Source organism: Leucoraja erinacea, chromosome 8, assembly GCF_028641065.1.
Source record: "Leucoraja erinacea ecotype New England chromosome 8, Leri_hhj_1, whole genome shotgun sequence".
In the NCBI taxonomy this organism is placed as follows: Eukaryota; Metazoa; Chordata; class Chondrichthyes; order Rajiformes; family Rajidae; genus Leucoraja; species Leucoraja erinaceus.
In genome coordinates, this window is record NC_073384.1 from 75,466,387 (window position 1) to 75,491,657 (window position 25,271).

The following is a 25,271-nucleotide window of genomic DNA, read 5'->3' on the forward strand; positions in this document are numbered from 1 at the left end:
TAAATATACAAATTAAAAAAATTAGTCATTATACTTTAAAATATTCTCTGGGAACTACAATGTAAATAATTAAAATTAATTTCAGTTTTCATTAGTCATAGTCATAGAGTGGCACAGCGTGGAAACAGGCCCTTCAGCCCAACTTGCCCATATCGGCCAACAATGTCCCATCTACACTAGTCCCACCTGCCCATGTTTGGACCAAAACCCTTCAAACCTGTCCGATCCTGTCTAACTGTTTCTTAAATGTTGGGATAGTCCCAGCCTCAACTACCTCCTCTGGCATCTAGGACGACACACACCAAAGATTAATGTTATTCACAGAGAGATTGTTAATAGTTATCTTAAATGCGCATTCATGTGATTTTCGCTGAAGAAAGACACAAGAAGCTAGAGTAACTCAGCGGGACAGGCAGCATCTCTGGAGAGAAGGAATGGGACTTAATTGGGGTAATAACTACACTACAATATGAAGAGGATGCCTGAACAATCAACAGCAACTTCAGAATTCCCATGTTAAACAAAGTATGCATGAAATCCCAAAACTTCTATTGTTTTAATGGTGTAATAACAGCAAACATCGTTGGTTTTCTTGTTACCACTGTAAAATTCCAAATCAAATATTAAATGAATATCTGTTTACCTATTCCATTGCTTTGCATGCTCATAAAACACGGGATGAGGAACATGTTGGTCGGGCAGGAGGGATTCCGGTGAGGATCTTCAGATGCTTATAGCAAATTGCCAGATACAATCTTCAATTTGCAAGCTGATTCCCATATGATTAAAGGGGCAGTCCCACCCCCGGCTTGCCTTGACAGGTGCTGAAGCTTCACACTGGCCTCATGGTGGCACAGTGGTGGAGTTGCTGCCTTACAGCGCCAGAGATCCGGGTTTGATCCTGTGTACGGGTGGTGTCTGTATGGAGTTTGTACGTTCTCCCTGTGTGGGTTTTCTCCGAGATCTCCGGTTTCTTCCCACACTCCAAAGAGGTACAGATTCGTAGGTTAATTGGCATAGTTTAATTGTAAATTATCCCGGGTGTGTGTAGGATAGTGTTAATGTGCGGGGATCGCTGGTCGGCGTGGAATCAGTGGGCCTGTTTCTCTAAACTTGTTCCTTCCTACACATCTTGGGGGGGGGTCGGAAGAAGGGTTTCGGCCAGAAACGTTGCCTATTTCCTTCACTCCATAGATGCTGCCGCACCCGCTAAGTTTCAACAGCACTTTTGTCTACCTTCCTACACATCTGTTTTGTTTTGCTTCTCCCTCCTCTATTCTCCCTCCAGTCACACCTCCACACTGCCACTATTAACATACCTTCACCACCTTCTCAGTTGACACCATTCTGTTTTATCGATATCCTCAAACACTAGCCTCTCACAGGCATTCTCTTTGTTTTCCCCACAGAGAGCAGTGCTGAAGTACGATCTATCTCTTTGGTGACCCTCGGACTATCCTTGATCAGACTTTACTGGCTTTACCTTGCACTAAAGCCAGTATGTAACTTTACACTGCAAATGGATCGATCGTAATCATGTATTGTCTTTCCGCTGACTGGTTAGCACGCAACAAAAAGCCAGTGCAGGTGACAATGAACTAAACTGAACTATAATCTTCCCTTCAATTAAAATATGTCTGTTGCTAATCTCACCTATTTTGGTGAAAAGCCGTTCACTGTTTCTCTCTCATGGATATGAACTGCTGAAGGTTTCTAACATTTTCTGTTTTATTTCTCGGACGTGGAGCATCAGCAGTTTTTTTGTTTCTCAATAAGAACATTTCCCATGTTTACTGTTCTCCACATAGCTGTTTCTTCCTATTGAAATGAATGGGCCAGCAGTAATGACAAGTGGTTAAGATGTAACATGCTCAGTGGCGGCCACGGTGGCGCAGCGGTAGAGTTGCTGCCTTAGAGCGAATGCAGCGCCGGAGACCCAGGTCCGATCCCGACTACGGGTGCTGTCTGTACAGAGTCTGTACATTCTCCCCGTGACCTGTGTGGGTTTTCTCCGAGATCTTTGGTTTCGTCCCACACTCCAAAGGCGTACAAGTTTGTAGGTTACTTGGTTTGGTAAATGAAAAATTGTCCCTAGTGGATGTATGATAGTGTAAATGTGCGGGGCATTGCTGGTCGGCGCAGACTCGGTGGGCCAAAGGGCCTCTTTCCACGCTGTATCTCTAACCTAAACAAAATTTACGCATCACGACGCACGACGTGCGCATCGTAACGCGTGCGTGACGCGGGCATCGCGTGCATTATGAGCGCATGGCGCTTGGTAGCGTAGACAGGGGCGCGCTGTAGCGCACGGCACCCCAGGATTTTGGGGTTCTGAAAATCCTCGCGCGACACCTGCGTGACACGCAAATGACACCCAAGTGGGACAGGCCCTTAAATTTCCCAGCATACGTATTGGGAACCCTAGAGAAGTCTACAATCCACAGTTGGCCTTCATCCTGCACCCAGTAAAACTAGGCAGATCAACTCAGATCTGTTCTTTTTATGTAGAATATCAGAAGAGGAATTATTTCAGTTTAGTTTATTGTCACATGTAACGAGGTACAGTGAAAAGCTTTTGTTGCGTGCCATCCAGTCAGCAGAAGGACAAAACATGGTTACAATTGAGCCATTTACAGTCTAAAGATATTCAAGGAAACAACGTTTAGTGCAAGATAAAACCAGCAAAGTCCGAACAAGGATAGGCCGAGGGTCACCATGAGGTATTTAATATATAATATCTATATTATTTAATATGTTCACCATTTTCCACTTTATCAGCCTTGCTGCTCCTGCCCCTGTTATGACAATGGACTACTCAAGGAATTAAATGGGCAGCAAATGCATTCATTTCAACTCTATGGTTGGGAAATATATCTGCTAAACTTGTGCCAAATTAACTGGTGCTACGACAGTTGAAATTAACGTGAAGAAACACCTTAATTGTGATGTGGGTGTGAGATTCTTAAGCTTTTAACGCATTTGAAGGACTTAACTCCCGTGAAGGAGGCTATCTACAATAGCAACAGAAGTCTCGCTCAACTGGGCTGAAGAACGGCGGGTGAAGTTTAATTGGAATAAATGTGAGAAGTTGCATTTTGGTCAGACAAGCCAGGTAAAACTTACACAGTAAATGGTAAGTTCGTAATATTACACTAATATTTCCTGGATGTATTTCAGTGTTTGTGCTTATCAATGATAAGTCGGGGAGAATGGCTGCGAGCTTTGGCTGCCAAAGCTGGGAAGCAGAGCCTGCCACTGGCAGCCTGAGAGCCTTTGTGTTGCAATACAATGAGCTGATAAATTGGATGTAAACTCCTTGTGCTGGACAGCACCATCATCCAGATTAGAAGTTATTGGTGATAGAAGCATAATTGGCCCATTCGGCCCATCAAGTCTACTCCACCATTCAATCATTGCTGATCTACCTCTCCCTCGTAACCCCATTCTTCTGCCTTCTCCCCATAACCCCTAACACCCGTACTAATCAAGAATCTATCTATCCCTGCATTAGAAATATCCATTGACTTGGCCTCCACAGCCTTCTGCGGCAATGAATTCCTCCGATTCACCACCCTCCGACTAAAGACATTCCTCTTCATCTTCTTCCTAAAGGAACATCCTTTAATTCTCAGGCTATGAGAATATAATTCTGGTCCTAGACTCTCCCACTAGTGGAAACATCTTCTCCAGGTCAAGTAACACAAGTAACAGTGTAATCCATGAGCAGATGATCTTAGTCAGCAAAACATCTGTGATATTAATTATGAGTGAACTGCTTGGAAACACAGGATGTAAGATTATAATTTAAGTTTAAAATGCAAGAGAAGGGCAGAAAATCCTTTCATTGATATCATGTAAAGCTCTCCAAATATCACTCATGAATTGCAATGTTGATTGCCGACAATTAACTAGCATATCTCCAAATAATACCAAATCATCCTTATTTATTTGTCCTTTTGACTCTGAATGCACAATTTGTTGTGAGCAAGAATGGTATCTTAATGTGGCTGTCCCACTGTACGAGCTAATTCAAGAGTTTCCCCTGATTCGAACTCGGAGAATTACGATAATAGCTGCTCATAAGTACTCGGGGCTCTCGTGGACATTTTTCAACATGCGTTTCCCAAGTACCTGCCGTTAGCGTTACGAGCCACTAAGAGACGTCCCGAGCTCCGACGTACCCGCTACGTACATTCTACGTGCTTACCATGAGTTCGATTTTTTTTTTAACTCGGGAGAGCTCTTGAATTACCTCGTACAGTGGGACAGGCCCTTAAATATAACAGGAGACATTTAATTTTTTTGCCCACTTACCTCTTTGGATAATCTTGTAAAAAGGTCACCACCTCTTAGAAAATCTAAAATCAGATACAATTTTCCTTCAGTCTGGAACGCTGCAGAAAAGACAAAAAATGAGGTGCCCAATTGCTTTGGATTTTAATTTGATTCATCATTTCGTTCATAAATATTTAATCATGCAAAGAACAACAAGAGAAATTGATCTAAAGGTAAAGAAAAACCCGAGTGAAAACGGGGACAGAAGATTTTTTAAATCATGGAGCAATCAAATGAGGGGAAAAGGGAAAGAAGAATTAAGGGTTGGATTAGAGCAAAGGCAAGAATGGACTGGCTGGAAATATTTTTTTTTTCAGAGAGTAAAATGTCTGCAGATATATGGGATGGTGATATGGGATGGAATCGCTGGAATTCAGTGCCACAGACAGCTGTGGAGGCCAAGACATTAGGTATTTTTAAAGTGGAGATTGATAGGTTGGAGGACCAGCACCTGATATTTTGCTTGGGTAGCTTACACCCCAGCGGTATGAACATTGGCTTCTCTAACGTCAAATAGCCCTTGCTTTCCCTCTCTCTCCATCCCCTCCCCCTTCCCAGTTCTCCCACCCGTCTTACTGTCACCGACTTCATTCTATCTCTGTCTCGCCGACTCCCCTGACATCTAAAGAAGGGTCTCGACCCGAAATGTCACCCATTCCTTCTCTCCAGATTTACTACCTGTCCCGCTGAGTTACTCCAGCATTTTGTGTCTTCCTTCGATTTAAACCAGCATCTGTAGTTCTTTCCTACACATTTTGTTAGGTTCTTGATTCGTAAGGGCATCAGAGGTTATGGGGAGAAGGCTGATGAATGGGGTTGAGAAGGAAATACAGATCAGCCATGGTCGAATGGCGGATTAGACCCGATGGGCCGAATGGCCTAATTCTGCTCCTATGTCTTGTGGAATAAAGAGACTACAGTTATTAACTTTGGGGGCATTTAAATGACCCTAAATGTAACTGATCAAATAGTGAGAGAACAATGAAGGCAGCACAGTGGTGCAACTGGTAGAGCTGCTACCTCTCAGCGCCAGAAACCTGGGTCCCATCTTGGTCTAGGGAGTGCTATCTGTGTGGCGTTTGCACGTTCTTCCTGTGATCATGTGGGTTTCTTTGGGTGCTCCTGTGTCCCTCCACATCCCAAAGGTGTATGGGGTTTGTAGGTTAATTGATTCTTTGAAAAAATTGGGGGTGAGGGATTGCTCCCTCCAACAAGCAATCAGATCAGTGTCAAATTCAGCAGATAAAAGCAGCAATTGGCTTTCGATTAAAAGGTAAAACAACAATTGGGCTGCAAGATAAAAACAGGAGGGTATGGAACTGAGGGGGTGTACCTGGGATAGAAACATAGAAATTAGGTGCAGGAGTAGGCCATTCGGCCCTTCGAGCCTGCACCGCCATTCAATATGATCATGGCTGATCATCCAACTCAGTATCCCGTACCTGCCTTCTCTCCATACCCTCTGATCCCCTTAGCCACAAGGGCCACATCTAACTCCCTCTTAAATATAGCCAATGAACTGGCCTCGACTACCCTCTGTGGCAGAGAGTTCCAGAGATTCACCACTCTCTGTGTGAAAAAAGTTTTTCTCATCTCGGTTTTAAAGGATTTCCCCCTTATCCTTAAGCTGTGACCCCTTGTCCTGGACTTCCCCAACATCGGGAGCAATCTTCCTGCATCTAGCCTGTCCAACCCCTTAAGAATTTTGGAAGTTTCTATAAGATCCCCTCTCAATCTCCTAAATTCTAGACAGTATAAACCAAGTCTATCCAGTCTTTCTTCATAAGACAGTCCTGACATCCCAGGAATCAGTCTGGTGTACCTTCTCTGCACTCCCTCTATGGCAATAATGTCCTTCCTCAGATTTGGAGACCAAAACTGTACGCAATACTCCAGGTGTGGTCTCACCAAGACCCTGTACAACTGCAGTAGAACCTCCCTGCTCCTATACTCAAATCCTTTTGCTATGAAAGCTAACATACCATTCACTTTCTTCACTGCCTGCTGCACCTGCATGCCTACTTTCAATGACTGGTGTACCATGACACCCAGGTCTCGCTGCATCTCCCTTTTTCCTAGTCGGCCACCATTTAGATAATAGTCTGCTTTCCTGTTTTTGCCACCAAAATGGATAACCTCACATTTATAATGGATAACCTCACATTTATCCACATTATACTGCAAGGTATCACCGTTGAGCCCTCTCGAGACGTTGTGGGCTTATCACTGAAACGTCAAAGAACTAGGGTGCCCACCTGATGACCCCAATGAAGTACCTACCCTACCTTTCACCACTCCAATCCCACTGCCAATATCAAGAGTGCCGACTTACTACAGGGATTGAAACATCATATTCTATTAGTTCTACTGTAAGTCGCTCACGGTGTGTCGGGAGAGGACGCAAAAGTGTGATAACATAGAACGAGTGTGAACTGGCTAGTGTGGGTTCAGTGGACCGAAGAGCATTTCAATGCTGTATCTTTCAATCAATCCATCTCTCTGTTTCCAGAGGTGGTCAAATTCAAACATGGAAATTCCAGGTCTGGTATGCAATAAAGGGCCTGTCCCACTTTCACAACCTAATTCACAACATCTGCCGAGTTTGCCCTTCTCATACGGTTATCACGAGGAGGTCGTAGATAGTTCGTAGCAGGTCGTGGTGCTAGTCATAGGTACTCGTGGCATCAAGTAGGTTGCGCCGTTTTGTTTAGCCTGATGAAAAATGTCCATGAGTAAAAAAGGTTGTGAATTAGGTCGTGAAAGTGGGACAGGCCCTTAAGGCTGACAAGGCGTAGCGTAAGATTAGAGAATTAGGAAGTTGTACAACTCAGTATATCCTGCTGACTGTTTTGCCCATCAACACTAATCCCATTTGCCCACATTAGGTCATAAGTGATAGGAGCAGAATTAAGCCATTAAGTCTACTCCGCCATTCAATCATGGCTGATCTATCTCTCCCTCTGGCACTGTAACTAGCATTAGGTTAAATTGTCTTCAAGAACAAATTATTTTGTATAGTGCAATTAACATTGTAAAACATCTCAATGTGGTTCAAGGAGAATCTGGAACTAAATGTAATGCCCAGCCACATCAGCACATAGGGCAGATGTTCATAAGCTTGGCAAATGAGGCAGATCTTAAGGAGTGTCTTAAAATAGTGCAAGACGAGAGGTTTAGGGAGGATATTTCAGAGATTCAAACCTTTGCTGCTGCAGGCAGTAGAGTAATTAAAATTGGTGATTCTCAAGTGGGCTAAATTGGAAGAATGAAGGTATCCACAGTGGACCACCTGACATTTTTTATGAATGAATCTAAATATTCGATACAATACGATGGAACTTTACTTATCCCATGAGGGGAATTGATCTGCCAACAGTCATAAAACTCAAAATTCATGAAACATGAAATTAAAGTGACGAGTGGAAAGGATTGGAGATGGGCAAATATTGGGGGGGGGGGGGGGAATGAGTCAGTCTACCCCATGACAGAAGGAGCAGGAGTTATACAGTTTGATAGCCACGGGGAAAAAGGATCTCCTGTGGCGTTCTGTCCAGCGTATCCTATCGTAAAAGTAATATATTAGAGTTTACAATTTCAAGACACATCGAGGTTACCTTGATAGATTTATCTGCCTTCTGCCCCGCTTGATGGTTTAGAGTGAACCAGCGCCAATGAAAGACTTTAACGATAAACACAAAACTCACCATAGTGCAACTTTACTATGAAAGGGTGATTGACCTCAGCCAAAATGTCCCGCTCCATTTTAGATCTGACTCGATCACGCACTGGCAGAACAAAACAGAACAAAATTAATGTAACAATATCCGCTTTAACTCTCCATATTATTTGTCTTATACATTAGAATTGTTTCTCGTTTGTACTCATTAAATATCTGAAATAAATTCACAACATTAAAAGTCATATTGCTTAGAAAAGTGGCATCGCACAGCACCGTAATGTCACAGAAGGAGAAACTCACGGGTCCATTTAGACTAACTTTTAAATTCTCCTTGAAGCATTTGAATGAGTCTCATCAACAATTACAATTGACTCAGTCCAGGGACCCCAATAGTCCTTTCGGGTTAGGCAGAGGTTCACTTGCCTCATCTACCAACCTCATCTACTGTATACATTGGTCAAGGTGTGGAATAACACTCTAACTGTTGCCATACCATTCTGAAAAGCTGTAATAAAGTGGGAAGTGGGTGAATAGCAATGGATATAATCACTGTTTTATGCTGGTTCATCATGACTTCCTTATTCTTTTTCTCTCTTCCTTATTTATAAACTCTGGGATCCTATAATATTTTTAATCACTTTCTCACTCTGCCCTGCAATTTTCATCATGCTGTGCATATATAACAATAAATCTCTCTGTTTTTGTACCACTTAGAAAATTCTACCTTCTCAGATGCAAAGTTATTCCAATCAAAATGTAACATTTCTCTTATCTTGGTGTTAACTTTTAGTTGGAACTGATCCACCCATTCTGCCAATCTCTCTCGATTTACTTTAAGTATTTTCCATTGACTACGTTTGTGTGTTGCAATAATCCATTTCTCGAGAGAGAGTGTCCGAGATTGTATCCTTATCTGCTGTACCCGTTGTTCAAGATCAGCGAGACCAAACGCAGACTGGGTGATCGTTTCGCGAAACACCTTCACTCAGCCCGCGTGAACCTACCTGATCTTCCGGTTGCGGGACACTTTAATTTTCCTTCCCATTCCTACACAGACCTTTCTGTCCTAGGTCTCCTCCATTGTCAGAGTGAGGCTAAACGCAAATTGGAGGAACAGCATCTCATATTTTGCTTGGGCAGTTTACAGCAAAGATCTTAGAGCAGAGCAAGATGGGTTACTCTCACGCAAACGTGTAGTACGCTCATGGGCGGATTCATGGGTGATTGTAGGACCCATTTTAGCGACCAGTCCCCACCATCTTGTTCCGCCATCTTGCTCCGCCATCTTGTTCCGCCATCTTGCTTCCGGCCAAAGATTGGATCTTTGTTTCCGCAGCAGCGGGGAGAGGGAGTGTGCGGATCGGGGCAGTGGGGAGAGGGAGTGTGGGGCCCGGGGCAGTGGGGAGAGGGAGTGTGGGGCCCGGGGCAGTGGGGAGAGGGAGTGTGGGGCCCGGGGCAGTGGGGAGAGGGAGTGTGGGGCCCGGGGAGCGGGGAGAGGGAGTGTGGGGCCCGGGGCAGCGGGGAGAGGGAGTGTGGGGCCCGGGGCAGCGGGGAGAGGGAGTGTGGGGCCCGGGGCAGCGGGGAGAGGGAGAGTGTGGGGCCCGGGGCAGCGGGGAGAGGGGCATAGGAGGGGGGGAGACATTGTAGTGTGGGGGCAGGCGAGGGAGTGCCGGGGGGGCAGGCGAGTTGAGGGGTGGGGGATAAGGCCTAGTGTGTGTGAAGTTGCAGGGAGGTTTACAATGTTTCTTATTTAATGTCCCTTGTCTAGTCTGAAATAAAGTTCATTATTGGATCAGAAGAAATATAATTGTGTGTGTTATATGATTATATACATTTATATAATTTTCATGTATGTGTGTTTATAAACATTTTATTCTTTAACAAGAATTAACAGAATTATGAACTAACAGAATTATGAATCTAACCCTATATCACACACAAAAACTTCCCCCAATGTCAATTACCCTGCGAGTCGGGTCGGTTCCGGTTACTACAAAATCAACTCAAACACTGCTTGTGAGCCATTTAAAAAGAAATTATTTAAAAAACATTAAAAAAGACAATTACCAGAGTCAAATTTTATTCTTGACAAGAAGTATGAACTAACAGAATTATGACTCTAACTCTATATCACACACACAAACTGTTGCCCCGCAACATTGATTACACTGCGAGTCGGGTTGGGTCAGGTAAGCTCCGGTTACTAAAATGGGCAGGGAAAAGTGCCCAGGATCCCCTCCGTAGCGTACTACACGCCAGCCCATTGTATTTCGCAGGAGTAGCCCATCTTGCTCTGCTCTAAGATCTTTGGTTTACAGCCCGGTGGAATGAATATTGATTTCTCTCACTTCAGGTAGCCCCGGCATTCCCTCTCTCTCTATCCCTCCTCAACCCAAGTCGCACTAGCTTCACATTTTCACCCAACAAGCAGATTACAATGGCCTGTTTCCTTTATCATTTTTACTTTTTTGCATATCTTTCATTCATTGTTGTTTATCTCTCCACATCTCTGTCTATATCTCTCATTTCCCTTACCCCAAACCAGTCTGAAGAAAGGTCTCGATCCCGAAACGTCACCAATTCCTTCTCTCCAGAGATGCTGCCTGTCCTGCTGACTTACTCCAGCTTATTGTGTCTATCACAAGATTATATCCATTTCTATTCCCCCATTTTCTGCATCATTGCCGTCTTTCAGTGCAAGAGAATAATGCAGAATTGATCCTGGTATGGTATGGCAACAGTTCTGCGGCTGACAAGAAGGCTCCGCAGAGAGTCATCAATACAGCCCAGAAGATCACCAACACACACCTGCCTGTCCTGGAAGAGATCTATAGCTCTCGTATCCACACATACTGAAGGACTCATCTCATCCTGCACATCACTTGTTTGTCCTTCTGCCCTCAGGAAAGCATTACAGGTCCATCAAATCACACACCACAAGATTAACAAACAGTTTCTACCCCAAGGCCATCATCACTCTGAACTCTGCATTGAACACACAGCCCCCATAGCCAATATTTTGTACTGCCACAACACTAAACTGTGAAATATTGCACATTCTGCCTTTTTGCAGTTTTCATTGTCGTTATTAAGGGGCTGTCCCACTTGGGCGACCTAACTGGCGAGTTTAAAGAGTTTAGGAGAGTTTGAAAAAAATGGCATGTTGAACACCTCCTTCCACCTCCTTCGATTATGTTGAAGACCAGCTTCGACTAGCTACGGTATCTACAACTAACTTCGGGAAAATTGGACACCGGATAGTGGAGGGTGAAGATGACCTCCTTCGATCTCCTTCGACCTCTCTTCTACTATGATGAAGACTATCTATGACTACATTCGACTACCATCGATTACCTACGACTAACATGACGACCTACTACGACTAAACCTACGAGTAATTAAAGTATAGATTTTTTTCCATGGAGATCTTTTTTTACTCACTGGCATTTTTCAACATGCTGAAAAATATGCCGCGACCTAGCTTGAGGCCTCAAGTACACTGGGACCACTCTCGAGCATGAAGGAGAGTTACAAAGACCTCCTACGACCTCATGTCGAACATGCTGCGAGTATGAGTCGAGGACAAACTCGCCAGAACTCGCGGATTAGGTCGCCCAAGTGGGACAGGCCTTTTATTTATCTGATACGTTGGAGCTCCGCTCGGGCAGTGTGCCTGACATTTTGTTGTATGTATTTACAATGACAATAAAGCATATTATTATTATTATTATTATTATTATTATTATTATTATTATTATTATTATTATTTTTATTATTCAGTAGCAGGAGAATTGATAGTTTACTCTATCACAAAGTCCTAATTTTGAAGAATCATATTTACACATTGCATTCGATGAAACAAATCACTTCTGAACATATCTTACAAGTAACAATATGGTCCCAACCTTCAGAGAAGGCAATAGGACAGTTTTGCATGGATGAGGTAGAATTACAATAACCTTATGCAGCAGTGAAAGATACCTAATCAAAGCAGTAATATTTGATGGAGATAGTGACTACATGTGGTATTATCCTTCAAACAACAACTGAAACATACAATTACGGTGAGGTACAATTAAAAATAATTGCATGCTTCAATAAATAAGTGTTTGATTGTTACTGTCCTGATTATTGTCCATGACACACTGGCCAACCTGAGGAGCACCTTCAGCAACAGACTGGTTCCACCAAGATGCAGCACAGAATGCCACAGGAGATCCTTCTTCCCTGTGGCTATCAAACTGTACAACTCCTCCCCTCCTGTCGTGGGGTAGACTGACTGTCCTCCCCCCCCCCCCAATCTTTGCACATCTCCAATCCTTTCCACTCGTCACTTTAATTCAATGTATCTTGTGTTTTTATAACTGTTGACTGACCAATTCCCCTCCTGGGATAAATAAAGACCTATCGTATCGTATTGTATCGTATTTGAAGTTAATTTACCATATGAAGATACTGTAAAGTGGTTGTTTTTGTGGGTAATTTTTTATCCTAAGAGGTTAGATTGTGTGGATTTACCAAATTAATCCATGCCTGTACATAGAAACATAGAAAATATGTGCAGGAGTATTCCATTCGGCCCTTCGAGCCTGCACCGCCATTCGATATGATCATGGCTGATCATCCAACTCAGTATCCCATCTCTGCCTTCTCTCCATACCCCCTGATCCCTTTAGCCACAAGGGCCACAGCTAACTCCCTCTTAAATATAGCCAATGAACTGGCCTCAACTACCTTCTGTGGCAGAGAATTCCACAGATTCACCACTCTCTGTGTAAAAAATGATTTTCTCATCTCGGTCCTAAAAGATTTCCCCCTTATCCTTAAACTGTGACCCCTAGTTCTGGACTTCCCCAACATCGGGAATAATCTTTCTGCATCTAGCCTGTCCAACCCCTTAAGAATTTTGTAAGTTTCTATAAGATCCCCCCTCAGTCTTCTGAATTCCAGCGAGTACAAGCCGAGTCTATCCAGTCTTTCTTCATATGAAAGTCCTGCCATCCCAGGAATCAGTCTGGTGAACCTTCTCTGTACTCCCTCTATGGCAAGAATGTCTTTCCTCAGATTAGGAGACCAAAACTGTACGCAATACTCCAGGTGTGGTCTCACCAAGACCCTGTACAACTGCAGTAGAACCTCCCTGCTCCTATACTCAAATCCTTTTGCTATGAAACAATCATATAGTACAATCTCCACTATACATATTATGCAGGCCACGCATTACCCCCTAGTAAACCAGTTAGGGTTTTGGGCATCATGAGTGCTGTAGCCTTGACAGCTTTTACAGCCAGTCGTTTTGTTACTGCGGTGCTTAGAACGCAAGCTGATCCGATATGCACAGCCGTGTATGATGCTCTCTCCTTGAAATCTTAATAAAAGACTTACGGTTCACCTAGACTTTGTAATGGATCTTCTGCAAACAGATTGGACATTAGGTAAGCTTTATTTAAATACATAGCGATGGATCCGATTTCAGACACATTCTCGGTTTATGCTTCACTCCCACTGCTGAAACAATGGGACAAGAGTTACCTACTAAATAACAACCATGAACATAATTAATCCTATTCACCAGAATTTGTAGAAGATCGCATGGGATCCAAGATAGCTGAATGGATAGCAAATTGGCTCCATGGAAGGAAGCAGAGGGTATTGGTGGAAGGTTGCTTCTTGGACTGGAGGCCTGTGACTAGTGGTGTGCCTCAGGGTTCGGTGCTGAGCCTACTACTGTGTGTCATCTACATCAACGATTTGGATGAGAACGTACCGGGCAAGATTAGCAAATTTGCTGATGATACAAAAGTGGGTGTTTTTGCAGATAGTGAAGATGGTCATGACCGATTGCAGCAGGATCTTGATCGATTGGCCAGGTGGGTGGAGGAATGATTGAGGGAATTTAATACAGTGAAGTGTGAAGGGTTGCATTTTGGGACGTAGAACAAGGGCAGGGCCTACACGGTGAATGGTCGGCCTCTGGGTAGTGTTGTACAGCAGAGGGATCTAGGAGTGCAGGTGCATGGTTCCTTGAAGGTCGTGTCGCAGGTAGATAAGTTGGTCAAAAAGGCTTTTGGCACATTAGCCACCATCAGAGTATTGAGTATAGAAGTTGTGAGGTCACGTTGCAGTTGTATAAGACGTTGGTGAGACCGCATTTAGAATATTGTGTTCAGTTCTGGGCACCATGTTCTAGGAAAGATATTGTCAAGCTTGAAAGGGTTCAGAAAAGATTTACGAGGATGTTGCCAGGACTAGATGTGAGCTATAGTTGAGTAGGCTGGGTCTCTATTCCTTGGAGCACAGGATGAGGGGTGATCCTATAGAGGTGTACAAAATCATGAGATGAATAGATTGCCCAAAGGAGGGGAATCAAGGACCAGAGGACATAGGTTCAGGGAGAAGGGAAAAGATGTCATAGGAATCTGAGGGGTAACATTTTCACATAAAAGGTGGTGGGTTTATGGAACAAACTGACATTGGAGGTAGTTGAGGCTGGGACTATCCCAACATTCAAGAAACAGTTAGACACGCTAAGGCAGGTTTGGAGGGATATGGACCAAGCGCAGGCAGGTTGGACTAGTGTAGCTGAGATATGTTGGCTGGTGAGGGCAAGTTAGGCTGAAGGGCCTGTATCCACACTGTATCACTCTATGACTCTAAGGTCAAGGCTTGAGGATAATAGAACAAGATGCACATTAGCAGCCCTTCATTGTTGAACGTGAAGGAACATGTTCTTTCAATCCAATATGAAACATGCTTGAAGGCAAAGGAGACAATTGGCTACAATTGTCAATAGATGGCAAAAGAAAACAGAGGGACAACACTAAATATACAGACAAGAAAAGTAGGAGCACAGTGTTTCATTATGTTCTGCCTCTATCTGGACGATACATAATGGACGATTAAAGCAGTCTTGCTTACTTGAACTTTATTGTCTTTGTGCAGTTGTCATCTCTCTGCCTCTGTAACTTTATCTGAAACTGGGCCCCGAGCCCGGTGTCACCTCTAAAACAGTCTCCCGTACAACAGTACTTAAATAAACAATCCTATTGTTACATCTTTCTTTTTCTTTTTTCAAGTTAGTCTCTTCCCCTTAGGTATTCTAGTGCAGCAAACCTGTACCATATGCTCTGCTCATTTACAACAGATCTAACAACATAAGCAATAATAAATCAACAGTTCAAAACATCAGTTTTCCAACAAGTGCATAAACAACACATTTTCATTTCTTTTCTTTTCCTTTCATAGTCCATACTCTAATCACTGAGTATAGTCTGTCAGGTAGCGGGGTCTGATAACTTGTCGACCTGACCTGGTGACCGTGTCTTGGTTCTCTGCTGGGCCATCTGGCGGTATGGCCGCCTCAGTCACTGTTGGTGTGGGTGTGTTTTGTGTTGGTGTGAGCGTGGTGAGATTGTGTCTGAGGTGGCGACGATTTCGTCTCAACACCTCCTGACTCTAACTCCACCTCATACGATCTATGGCTCACCTGTTGGACCACTCTCGCTGGTCTCCAGCCCTTGTGTGTATCACAGGGTTGTTCTCTCACACTGTCCTCTCTTTTCAGAGTGTCCATGTCTTTTGCTGTGCGGTTGTAGTACTTTTCCTGTTTCTGTCTGTTGTATTTCAGTCCCTGTTCATCGTGTGTTACCTCTGGCTTCAGCAGAGTGTCCTTTGTGGGAAGCAGGGTCCTGGTCCTCCTGCTTAGGAGTCTCTGTGCCGGCCGGGCTTGTGTTGAGGCCCTGGCTCGGTGTGTTGCGATGATCCAGCATTTCCAAGTACGGATCCTGTCTCGCTGCTGCAGTCTTCAGCATCAGGCGCTTGGCTGTCTTTACCGCTGACTCCGCCTTCCCATTACTCTGCGGGTATCCCGGCGACGATGTACGGTGTTCAAAACCCCACTTCTGGCTGAAGTGCTGAAACTCTTGTGATGCATACTGGGGTCCATTATCCGAGATAACAATGTCCGGAATCCCCTGTCGGGCAAAGTGTGCCTTGAGTTTTTTGATCACTGTGTTGCTCTTAATGTCAGGTAGATAATCGACCTCCCAAAAGTTTGAATAATAATCCACTGTTATCAGATAGTCTTTATTGTGAAAGGAGAAAAGGTCCGTTCCTACCTTGGCCCAGGGTCTGCTGGCCATGTCATGTGGATGTAGTGTCTCTCTTTGTTGCTTTGGGTCCACTGACCTACATATGTCACATTTGGCGATGAAGGTCTTGATCTCCTCGTTCATTCCAAGCCAGTATACACACTCCCTCGCTCGCCTCAGACATCCTTCTACTCCCAGGTGAGAGGAGTGGATCCTGTGAGTGATGTCCACCCTGAGTGCGTCAGGTATCACGGCTCTGTTCCCTCGGAACACTATGCCGTCCTGGAAACTCAGTTCATCTTGGAACGTGTGGTAGTGCCTGATGTCACTTGGTAAGTCCTTTTTTCTCTTGGGCCACCCTGACAGTATTCTGTTTACCACACTCTGTAACTTGCACAGTATCTCATTGTCTTTTTGTCTCTCTTCTGCCTGTTTCAGTGCATGTACCTCCTCCACTGTCTGTCCTTGCAGTGTTCTGCTATTCTCCCTTGACAGCTCTGTAGCTCTACAAATGTGCAGGCATGTCTCAAGAGTCAGCTTCTCTTCCCTGAGTAATCTCTCCCTCAGTGCTGAGCTATTTGTACTACACACAAGTCGGTCTCTAATCAATGAATCTCTAACGTCCCCAAAGTTGCAACTACTAGCAAGTATTTTCAAGTCTGTTCCATAGCTGTCCACTTTTTCATCCAATCCTTGGTTCCTCATGAAGAATCGGTACCTTTCCACAGTCTCATTTACCTTTGGGTTGCAGTACTCGTCAAACTGTATGATCATTGAACTCATTGTGGTCCTCGCTGAAGGGCTAGCACTCGACAAAGTTGCCCAAAGTTCCCTGCCTTTTTCTCCGATGAGATAGTTGAATAGCTTGACTTTTGTGGTCTCTACGGCGTCTGGCACGGTAAGGTCTATGTACAGTGTGAACTCCTCCTTCCAACTTTTCCATGACTTCGCCAAGTTGTTGGGAGTCCAAAACCAAAGTTCCAGGGGGTTTTAGCCCTTCCATCGCTGTCAGCTAGCTGTTGTTTTTTTCTTTTTCTTTCTTTGCCGGCTTCAGCCTGCTGCTAGCTAGCTAAACTTTCACTTTTCTCGTTAATTCTGACAATTTTCGACGTCCATCCCACCGCTGCCACCATGTTTCATTATGTTCTGTCTCTATCTGGACGATATATAATGGACGATTAAAGCAGTCTTGCTTACTTGAACTTTATTGTCTTTGTGCAGTTGTCATCTCTCTGCCTCTGTAACTTTATCTGATACTGGGCCACGAGCCCGGTGTCACCTCTAAAACAGTCCCCCATACAACAGTACTTAAATAAATAATCCTAATGTTACACACAGCACCAAATATTTTGTTTAATGGCTAAAGAAGTGAAAGTGTTTCATAAGATGGTAAAAAGGCTTCCTGTTTGACACAATGGGCAATTTCCCCAAAATAACAGCAGTGTGTTATACCAAGCACATAGTGGCAGACAGAGATAGGTAGGTAACTCAGAAATGCTTCAATTTGTGTATTTTTTTAAATTAATCTTCAAACACTTACTATGGCTTGAGCCATAACAGTTATGTCACATGGCGTTTTTTTTTATTTTATTTCCCATTCAAGAGACCATTTATAACTGAGAGCCTTGGGATATTATCATCTCCAAGGGACTTCATTGTAACACACATTCTCTTTCCACAGAAGTTGCCTGATCTGCTGAGTTCTTTCCATTTCAGTTTTGTTGTCAGATTGCGAGCATCTGCATTCTTTTTGCTTTGAGACAGTGGAGTTGTCCAAAACAACAATGCATCGTTGCCAGAACAAAACAGGAAATAAAGTTGAAGGCATTCCCTCAAATCTTCGGCCACACAATCCTTTTATCTAATGGTGCCCACTGGTGGTGTAGGAGGGGTGCAACACACCATGGGATGCCCATGACAATACTATGCGGCATGGGCGGAAATCGCTTTTAAAACTGGGGGGGGGGGGGGGGGGGGGGGACAAAATGTCCTGACCCGTGACAACTAACAAACTTATCTCCTCCCACGCACACACACAAACATCTTAGACGCATCTTACTATAGCGATCCTGGGGCCTGGGGAAGACGAGACACAGTGAAAAGGCCAAAAGTGATGTAAATTAAAATAGATAGATATATATTTGCGCGGAGGCCTAACATCCAGGAGCTAGCGGCCTCCAACTGGAATTGACCTTGAGGGCTCTTGTCGCAGAACATGTGGACTTACCATCGCGGAGCGGGCTGACTTCGGAGGCTGTGGCGGCGAGGCGGCTGCGACTCGACTTCGGAGGCTTCGGCCACGGGGGCTCTGTGGACGGTAACATCGGGAGCTCGCAGGTCCGTGGTTGGTGGCCGACTTTCAGGAGCACCAGCAACACCAGAGAGCTTCTTCCGCCACGAATCGCGGGGTTGGAATTGGCTCGATCGCGGGGCCTTTCATCGCCCGGCTCGGCTTAAAATCGGCTACGGGATCTACCATCGCCTGGCGGGGGGGGGGGGGGGGGGGGCTTCAACATCGAGAACCTCGATCGCCTTGACGTAACAGTTTGACTGTCTGACCGCGGGAGAAGAAGCAGGGAAGTGGTAACATGGGGGGGGGCGATTGTCCCTCACCTCTCGAAACATGGGGACACACGCTCCCCCGTCCCCTCCCCCCGGATTGCTGCCCATGCTGCCTGAGCCTAAAACTACCAAGTGTCTTGTTCCTGTGCTGTACTGTTCTGTGCTTCTGTGCTTGGTCAAAATGTCCAGGGTTCTTCTTAAATTGAATAACAAATGGGATATAATAGAAATGAAGCAGGATGGCAGAGTTCAAATGTGCATGAAAGAACTGCAGATGCTGGTTTACGCTGAAGCATCTCTGGAGAGAAGTGTCTGCAGAAGGGTCTCGACCCGATATGCCACCTATTCCTCCTCTCCAGAGATGCTACCTATCCCGCTGAGTTACTCCATCATTTTGTGTCTATCGTAGGTGAAAGGGTGGTCTGGCAGTAGATTGGAAGAAAGGCCTTGCGTGGTTTTTTCTGTGTGTTTTTGCAGCATGCGCTGTTCTTTTGGACAACACCGATGTTTCAGAAGCAGAAAAACATGCAGACGCTGCTAATCTGAAATAGAAGTAGAAATGGAAAGCACTCAGCATATCGGGCAGCTTCTATGGAGGGAGAGAGAATTTGAGTCAACATTTCAAAAGGACATGACTTCAGAATTAAGGAACAGAAGTTTAGGGGTAACATGTGGGGGAACTTCTTTACTCAGACAGTGGTGGCGGTGTGGAATGAGCTTCCAGTGGAAGTGGTGGAGGCAGGTTCGTTGGTATCATTTAAAAATAAATTGGATAGGCATATGGATGAGAAGGGAATGGAGGGTTATGGTATGAGTGCAGGCAGGTGGGATTAGGGGAGATTATGTGTTCGGCACGGACTTGTAGGGCCGAGATGGCCTGTTTACGTGCTGTAATTGTTATATGGTTATATGGTTATCTACATTGGCCTCTTTCTTGGTATTTTTAGCAACACCGTTGCATGGTTTAGTCCCCAGAATGGTAGGATTAAATTGATCTTTGGAGCTTTACAATGTTGATGTGCAGCTAATGTTGTACACAAGCCCTTTGACTGTGATCAGATGAAAAATTTGTAGTGTGTAACAATATTCCCTGGAAAATCAAACCAATCACTCTGATTCAGATGGTTACAACAAAAAGCTGGAGAAACTCAGCGGGTGCAGCAGCATCTATGGAGCGAAGGAAATAGGCAACGTTTCGGGCCGAAACCCTTCTTCAGACTGATCGGGGGCGGGGGTGGGTGGGGACAAGAAAGGGAAAAGGAGGAGTAGCCAGAAGGCTGGGGGATGGGAGGAGACAGCAGGGGGGCTGAGGAAGGGGAGGAGACAGCAAGGACTAACAAAATTGGGAGAATTCGATGTTCATGCCCCCGGGGTGCAGACTCCCCAAACGGAATATGAGGTGCTGTTCCTCCAATTTCCGGTGCTGCTCGCTGTGGCCATGGAGGAGACCCAGGACAGAGAGGTCGGAGGCGGAGTGGGAGGGGGAGTTGAAGTGCTGAGCCACCGGGAGGTCAGCTTGGTTATTGCGGACCGAGCGGAGGTGTTCGGCGAAACGATCGCCCAACCTCCGCTTGGTCTCACCGATATAGATCTGATTCAGATGATGTTAAAGAGCTTTGGTATTTCGAAGAGTCCCCAAACCTTCTCTACTGATTGTGAAGGGTCTCGACCAGGAATGTCACCCTTTCCTTCTCTTCAGAGATGCTGCCTGTCCTGCTGAGTTACTCCAGCACTTTGTGTCTGTTTTAAGAAGGGTCTCGACCCGAAACATCACCCATTCCTTCTCTTCAGAGATGCTGCCTGTCCCGCTGAGTTACCCCAGCATTTTGTGTCTATCTTTCTATGTTGATTGTTGGCTGCACAGACACAAATTCAAGTCTTTCAAATCAGTAATCACAGATTTGCTGTGAACAATAATGCATTTGTGTATACCGAAAATTCTTCCATCTACCACACATCTGTCACATTTGAAATGGAACAGACTACAAATCATCCATTCTGACAGATGCAAAAGGGTTCACTTTAAATAAAATTGAGCTGGAGCATAAATTTCACAAACACTTTCCAATTTGCAAAGTGTTCTGTATCTTTACTTGAAATTTATGTACTTGGCTCACCTTACAGAATTCTACCACCAGCATCTCTACATAATTCAGTCAAAATGTTACAGAGAAAGGTTGAACAAGTTAGGGCTTTATTCTTTGGAGCGCAGAAGGTTAAGGGGGGACTTGATAGAGGTTTTAAAAATGATGAGAGGGATAGACAGAGTTGACGTGGAAAAGCTTTTCCCACTGAGAGTAGGGAAGATTCAAACAAGGGGACATGACTTGAGAATTAAAGGACTGAAGTTTAGGGGTAACATGAGGGGGAACTTCTTTACTCAGCGAGTGGTGGCTGTGTGGAATGAGCTTCCAGTGAAGGTGGTGGAGGCAGGTTCGTTTTTATCATTTAAAAATAAATTGGATAGTTATATGGACGGGAAGGGAATGGAAGGTTATGGTCTGAGCGCAGGTATATGGGGCTAGGGGAGAATATGTGTTCGGCACGGACTAGAAGGGTCGAGATGGCCTGTTTCCGTGCTGTAATTGTTATATGGTTAAAAATCTACTTCCACACGTAGCCCTTTAAGTGTCACAGATAGGCATTGATGCAGATTCTCTCAGACTGGTTGAAGACGGTCTTTGTTTCTGAATCGCTGCACAGTCAGATATTCCACCTTCTGGGTGAGTATTTCTACCTCTCCGAAGATAGACACCAAATGCTGGAATAACTCAGCGGGACAGGCAGCATCTCTGGCGAGAAGGAATGGGTGATGTTTTGGGTCCAGACCCTTCCTCAGACTCAGGGGAGAGGGAGACACAGAGATATGGAAGGGTAAGGTGTAAAAATGAGAGATCAAAGGGGATGAAAATCAAGGAAAATGTTGAATAAATCATAGTTAGCTAGGGGAGGGTGGCAACGAAAACATTTTTTACCTCTCCAATGGATGCAAGTGATCTGGTGCCAACATTGCAATGAAGAACAGGGGAAATATTCCACATAGTAAGAAAGAACTGCAGATGCTGGTAAAATTGAAGGTAGACATAACATGCTGGAGTAACTCAACGGGACAGGCACCATCTCTGGAGAGAAGGAATGGGTGATGTTTCGAGTCGAGACCCTTCTTTGCTTTCCTGGCAAAGTCTATTGCTTAACCAAAACTGAGATAGATAATCCATGCATGTCTGCCCTGATGTTTTGTGGGATCTTGCTGTGTCTAAACTGGCTGCAGTTTTACTTCCACTGCAATACTTCATCAATACTTATGATGTTTAAAAGCATCTTAGAATGTTCTGAGGTAAAGCAAGGAATTATGTCAAATCAGTTCATTTTTTTCATTCATTCTGCCAACGTGACATTCTCAGCAGTAGAACGGTGGAAAATATACTTACCACCATAAATGAGGTTGTTGCCACACTTTTACAGTAGTTATAGGCATGCAGTGAGCAGAGCTCGTAATTCATCTCAGGAGGAGATACAATTTGCTTCCTGATCTATGCTGATATAGGTGATCTTGACTTGACTACTGATCGACATTTATTTAAATTTACCACAGAGAGGACGATCTATCCATGTATCCAATTATGAATATTCCTGTGTTTGACTTGTTTCCATCCAAGTAGCATTCGGGCAGGATGTCGGTTCGCGGGAACTGCTCCAGTACACCGAGCGCACGGGCCGACCGCACGTGACTTTGGCGCCAAACAGGTCGTCGCTGACATGTGTAATATATGCAAAAAGAATGACATCTGCTCCGAGTATGAGGCCGTGGGCCTGTCCCGCTTAGGCGATTGTTTTGGCGACTGTCACAATCGTCGCTGAAAATCCGGCGAATGGACCACGCTACGACAATGTCGACAACAACTTACCACCTAGTCGACGTCAAGCTACAGCAAGCTACCGACAACCGGCGACCCATTAGGACGTCCATCTACGACCACACCCGCCACTACCTACCACCACACAGGCGACAACCTACGACAAGCAAAGTCAACCAACGTCCACCCCGCGACAAGCTACAACAAGCTACGACCCTGTCGGCGACAACTGAAGACAATTCAGTCGCCGGTACCTGTCGCCGGTTGACATAGGTTGACGTAGATGTGAGGTTATCCACTTTGGTGGCAAAAACAGGAAAGTAGATTATTATCTGAATGGTGGCCGATTAGGAAAAGGGGAGATGCAACGAGACCTGGGTGTCATGGTACACCAGTCATTAAAAAGTAGGCATGCAGGTGCAGCAGGCAGTGAAGAAAGTGAATGGTATGTTAGCTTTCATTGCAAAAGGATTTACATAATATGCATAGTGGAGATTGAACTATATGATTGTTTCATAGCAAAAGGATTTGAGTATAGGAGCAGGGATGTTCTACTGCAGTTGTACAGGATCTTGGTGAGACCACACTTGGAGTATTGCATACAGTTTTGGTCTCCTAATCTGAGGAAAGACATTCTTGCCATAGAGGGAGTACAGAGAAGGTTCACCAGACTGATTCCTGGGATGTCAGGACTTTCATATGAAGAAAGACTGGATAGACTCGGTTTGTACTCGCTAGAATTTAGAAGATTGAGGGGGGATCTTATAGAAACTTACAAAATTCCTAAGGGGTTGGACAGGCTAGATGCAGGAAGATTGTTCCCGATGTTGGGGAAGTCCAGAACAAGGGGTCATAGTTTAAGGATAAGGGGGAAATCTTTTAGGACCGAGATGAGGAAAACATTTTTCACACAGAGAGTGGTGAATCTCTGGAATTCTCTCCCGCAGAAGGTAGTTGAGGCCAGTTCATTGGCTATATTTAAGAGGGAGTTAGATGTGGCCCTTGTGGCTAAAGGGATCAGGGGGTATGGAGAGAAGGCAGGTACATGATACTGAGTTGGATGATCAGCCATGATTATATAGAATGGCGGTGCAGGCTCGAAGGGCCGAATGGCCTACTCCTGCACCTATTTTCTATGTTTCTATGTTTCTAGATAGTCGCCAATGGAATTCACCGAAGTCAGCACCGGCGAAACTTATATCATCCTGGCGACAACCTACGACAAGCCAACTGTCGCCGACTGTCGCCAACATTTTTGAACATTTACGTCATCGGGTGAAGCCGCTAGCGGCAGATTCGCCAGCAGTCTGTCCGTCCTTTCAGCCTTTGAGTTATTTTTAGTCTGTTTAAAAGTATGTTCCTGGAGGTTGCTCAGTCTTTGTTACGTGGGGGAGGTGGGTGGGGAAGGAGGAAACCGTTTCCCAGTCACTTACTGATCGGGATGCGACTATTCTCCGAGTCGCAACTTCCCCCCCCCCATCGCGGCCTACCATCTGGATTGGCGCGGCCTTTCCTGCCGGCGGCGCAGCACTGAATTACCATCGCGGAGTGGGCGATGCCTTACCGGGGATCACTGTGTGGAGAGCTCCGCAGTGTTGGGCCAGCTGATGTGGAGCTGCGGTTTGCGGAGCTTGAAGCGGAGCGCTGTCTTTAACATCGCGGAGTCCCGGGATCCTTTGCTGGGGGTCGCCAGTGTTGGAGCTCGGCCTGTGGACTTCGGGAGCCACGGTCTCCGGTAGGAAGCGGTCGATTTGGAAACTCCAAGCCGCTGAGAGTGTTCTTCCGTTCCGACGCTGGAGTTCCATCCTCCCGGCGAGAGGGCATGAACATCGGGCCGCCCGTAGCGGCGACTGCGGAGCGCTCAAAGGCCCCAACCACGAGTGAACAGTGAGGAAGATGACTGAACTTTATTGCCTTCCCTCACAGTGGGTAACGTTGATTCCACTGTGGTGGATGTTTATGTTAAACTCTATCGTGTATTGTGTTCTTTTTATTCGTACGGCTATATGGTAACTCAAATCTTACTGTGCCAATTGGTGCATGCGACAATAAATGTAACTTGAAATTGAACATTTCAAAATCCAGCGATGACCAGAAAGACGCTACGACTCTTTGGGCGCCTGAGGGGGCTATTTATGACCATACAGGCGACATCCCGGCAACCATGTGGCGACAGCCTAATCGCCTGTAGTCGCCCAAAAAATAGCCTAAGTGGGACACAGGCATAAGCATTCTAGGACATCCGAGATTTCTTCTTTCTTTAATAAGTACGTATCCTTCTGCTATAGATGGATCCTGCACATATCTCCTCTGCGTCTTGTAATTCTGCTCATTCTCCACCCCACCCTAGACACAACAAGGATAGAGGCTCGAAGGGCCGAATGGCCTACTCCTGCACCTAATTTCTAGAGTACTCCTGGTGCTCACCATTCATTCCATCACCATCCACATCCACCACATCATTCTCTGACATTTCCATCGCCTCCAATGTGATCCCACCATCAGTCCATCCCCAGCCCTTTGAGACTGCTCCCTCAGCGACATCTTGGTTCATTCATTCCTTCCCACCCAAACCACCCCGTCCCCACGTTACTCGGGCTGATTCGCTAACGGCAGGTAAGCACGGGAAGACTCGTGAAGATTTTTCAACATGATGAAAAATGTCCACGAGATCCCCGAGTACCGAAGAGTGGCCATTACCGTAAATCTCCGAGTTCGAATCAGGGCAAACTCGGGAGTACTTGTGGA

At 45.2% G+C, this 25,271-nt stretch overlaps 1 protein-coding gene across 2 annotated transcripts in view; it reads right to left on the reverse strand.

Moving 5' to 3' along the window:
• The window catches only part of rps6ka2 (ribosomal protein S6 kinase, polypeptide 2), a 188,916-nt gene that overhangs the window by 99,976 nt on the left and 63,669 nt on the right, over positions 1–25,271 (reverse strand). For both annotated transcript variants that reach the window (XM_055640002.1, XM_055640001.1), the window contains exons 4-5: positions 8,040–8,120; positions 4,315–4,394 (exon numbers count right to left, since the gene is read on the reverse strand). In XM_055640002.1, coding sequence (XP_055495977.1) covers positions 4,315–4,394; positions 8,040–8,120 — 161 coding nt within the window. The remainder of the gene's footprint in view (positions 1–4,314; positions 4,395–8,039; positions 8,121–25,271) is intronic.